Raw genomic sequence first — 3,319 nt, 5'->3', positions numbered from 1 at the left:
TTTTTGAGGACAATAATAAATGTGTAATGGTGTGTGTAATAAAAAAAAACATCTATTCAAACTCATTGAACCATTGAACACGCACAGTATTTGTGTAGTCACTTAAGCAAATAATACTCAGAAGAAAGTAAAGGGTACTATAAAAGATCTGTAATGTGTACACAGATGACACTATTGTAAGCAACTGTGGAAGTTACGGATATGTGGTATTTAACTATGCTTACACTGCTGTTGTACGTTTTGCATCATACTGTTTTGGCGCATGACGTAGATGGCGAAAATGTGTCTCATGCAGAGGCTGCAGTTTTGCCATATTCGCTAAAAGCGGCCACAAGGAAAGATAACAGTGAGCGTTATACTTTGTTGACACTTAACCCAACTCACAACCAAGGAGAAGAACAGAAGGATATTGAAGCAAACAGTCTCAATATCCTGCAAAACCGCCGAACTGAAGACCCCTGGGAACGTATATCACTGCATTACAAAAATCAACTAACTCAACCAAATCAGCCGCCGATAGATGCATTTGGATATTACAAGCCACACAGTGTTCTAGCTCATACCACGCCAGCTAATGTCAACCAATTTGCAGTCGGTACCGTAACCACGCCTTTACCACTGGCTTTGATGCTTATCCTAAATCTTGGTATGCTTTTCTACTTAATTGTTAGCATTATGTCAACGGTATCGGCTGCCACAGGTGGATTAAATTTTGGTATACCTCATCATATGAACTTTAGAAGAGATGATACCAGCAGTAAATACAATTAAATTTGAATTTATTCGCAGACGCAATAAAATACATACATATGTAAATACAGGGATGGAATGGTGAAATTTTCATATACATATTGGACAATTGGCAAGCCTTTTTGCCAAGAAGCGATCAAATTAAAACACGATAGTTTAACCAAGATGTGTATTTCGCGAAACGGATTCTCTTTAATAACCTTTACAGCCTTCAAGGACAGACCTTTTATACAAAATAAAATTAGCTTAAAGAACTGTTATCAGAAATTAATAAGCAATAGATACATATGAACATGACAGCAAATGGTTAAAATAAACAAATTACGAATATGAGTGACAAGACGAAATACAGTGGAGGGCATATTTGAATTACTTGAAATTATATGACTTATAATTTAAGAATTTTGGTGCTTCTCCAAACACATATCTTACGTCGAACGTTATACTATGTTGCCGTAAGTTATCCAAATTTGTAAACCTGTTTTCTTAAAAAAAAACGTATGTAGAATTAAATATATGTACGTAATGTATAGATCATGATACAAATATAGTAAGGTAGAACCGCTGAGAGTCACTTTTAAGATTCTTGACGTTTCCAAACAATTTAATTTTTAAATTTACTCACAAGCTCACACACACATTTTCATTTTCAATCTCAAGCAACAACAATTTCGAACAATTTCAATTTTTTATTTTCACTTTTATATGATTTTAAAATGTTGGCAAACTTCAAAAAAAAATCATGGCCGACAAATTGAGAGAACGGTTATACCTTGCTATGTTTTTATCATGGTATAGATAATACAAATGTATGGATGCACGTAAGCGTTTGTATATGAGAGTGTACGATATAAATGAGTAAACTATATTACATTAGAAAGAAATATGTATTTGATTTAAATTTTTTTAAGGCGATATTATTTCTTTACTCGAAAAGAGGCGGCCCGATTTATTCGAACGATTGGGTCATTGCTAGTGGTATTGGCCGAGCGAACTGCCTGTCGCTTCACTAGGTTAGCCGTGGTCGCGAGTGCTACAAAGTATAGATAGAAAGTAAGAATTCGGTACAAATTGTTTCATTATTTACCGAGCTTCAATACTTACACTTAACCATTATACTTCTCGGACTTTTGCGTACTCTCATTGGACTGAATTTTCTGTTTTCCTTTTGAACGCCAACAGCTACAGTTTTTAGAAGGCTGTGATGATTGAATGCTTTAGATTTAAGTAATGCTGCAACAAACAAAAAATCATAAGTTATTGTAAGCGATTTAAGTTTTTCACCAATAACTACCACTCTTAACGCGATCTTTGTTTATTGGAACCCTTGCAATCTGCTCTGACAGGATATTGCTGACCAAATTGTTTTTTCGCAATAACTGACTATTTTCTTTATTATATGCCGTAGACTTTATCGCGCTAACGTCTGAATTCGTGCTGTATTCATCATCGGCCGTGCATGATAGCACATGCGTTTCATCCATATTACTGGGTATGGTTGAAGGTTTTTTGAAAACACTAATACCATCGTCTGAGTCGGTATCATCCATAACATCTAAACCTAACTCATAGTCAGTTTCTAGTTCTGGACTTTTCCTACGAGGCTTCTTTACGGTGCTCGTAGACGCAGGCAAATCGACCGTATTGATTTTATAGACACGTTTACCATTGATTTGCAGTATTGGTATTTCCAAATCTTTATCACTGTCCTTCTTATAATCATCATGTCCAAAATATGTGTGATTTTTTATAAAATGCTGCAGCTGTTCATATTTATCTTTCATATCACTATTGAGATTGGGGTGCGATTTTTGTAGCAGTTCACATGCCATGCCAAAGGCCTTTCGTAGTTTATCTGAATCACGCAAAAATTCTGTATTTATGCCGGATATGTGATTTATATTTATGTCCTGCTTCGAATAACGAACCTCCAAATCCTTTCCTTTTTGGTATATCTTTAAAATTTCCACATACTTTGATTCTTGAATTTCCTTCTTTAGCTTTTCCAAATCTTTATTAGCGTCATACAGTTTTCTGCGCCAGCGCGTAGACTCTGCTTCAAGCTTGCCGATTTGTTTGTTGTAAGAGGGAAGTACCTTTAATGACATAAAACATTAATTGCAAGTTTGCGGTCATCAAGTTTTAAGTATTAAGTAAACCTAAATACATATATGTACATACATACTATGAGTTTAAGGGCCATTTTCTCATCTAACCTTTAGATTATCGGCCACTTTATCGTCTCGATATACGAGTTTTCGTTTTCTCATCGGCGCATTAATTTCTCGAATCGATGAAATGTTGCTCACCCGATGCAACATTTAAAAATTTGTACCCAACTTTAAATTTTGGTTTGGTTTTGGTTCATGAGTCAGATATATTAGATATTTCAACCAAGGTTTTGGTTTTTTGGTTTATGGCGAATGTAGTGAAGTTTCACTCTACGGAATAACAAATTCATTTTTACCGGTAAAATAAGAAAACGAAAACACTTCAAAGTGACGAACAATTTATCTGCTCTGTTAGTAATGGTAACCTTACTGCTTACATTAGAAAACGGCCCTAAGTA

At 35.0% G+C, this 3,319-nt stretch overlaps 1 protein-coding gene across 2 annotated transcripts; it reads right to left on the bottom strand.

The window, feature by feature from the left end:
- Window positions 1-1,477: 1,477 nt before the first annotated feature.
- On the bottom strand, window positions 1,478-2,907 carry LOC118746423. 2 transcript variants are annotated; one of them, XM_036480274.1, is made up of 3 exons: window positions 2,045-2,905; window positions 1,855-1,983; window positions 1,478-1,783 (listed from the first exon to the last, which is right to left on the bottom strand). In XM_036480274.1, exons 1-3 carry the CDS (start codon window positions 2,856-2,858, stop codon window positions 1,668-1,670), a joined length of 1,059 nt encoding a protein of 352 aa, XP_036336167.1. In that variant the 5' UTR covers window positions 2,859-2,905; the 3' UTR covers window positions 1,478-1,667. The 2 variants fall into 2 exon arrangements, with proteins under 2 accessions (XP_036336167.1, XP_036336168.1); XM_036480275.1 differs by having other exon boundaries at window positions 1,542-1,783; window positions 2,048-2,907.
- Window positions 2,908-3,319: the final 412 nt, after the last annotated feature.

This window comes from Rhagoletis pomonella, unplaced genomic scaffold, assembly GCF_013731165.1.
Source record: "Rhagoletis pomonella isolate Grant_MI unplaced genomic scaffold, Rhpom_1.0 Rhpom_scaffold_00010, whole genome shotgun sequence".
NCBI classification, from domain to species: Eukaryota; Metazoa; Arthropoda; class Insecta; order Diptera; family Tephritidae; genus Rhagoletis; species Rhagoletis pomonella.
This window is presented reverse-complemented; position numbering and strand designations above follow the sequence as displayed.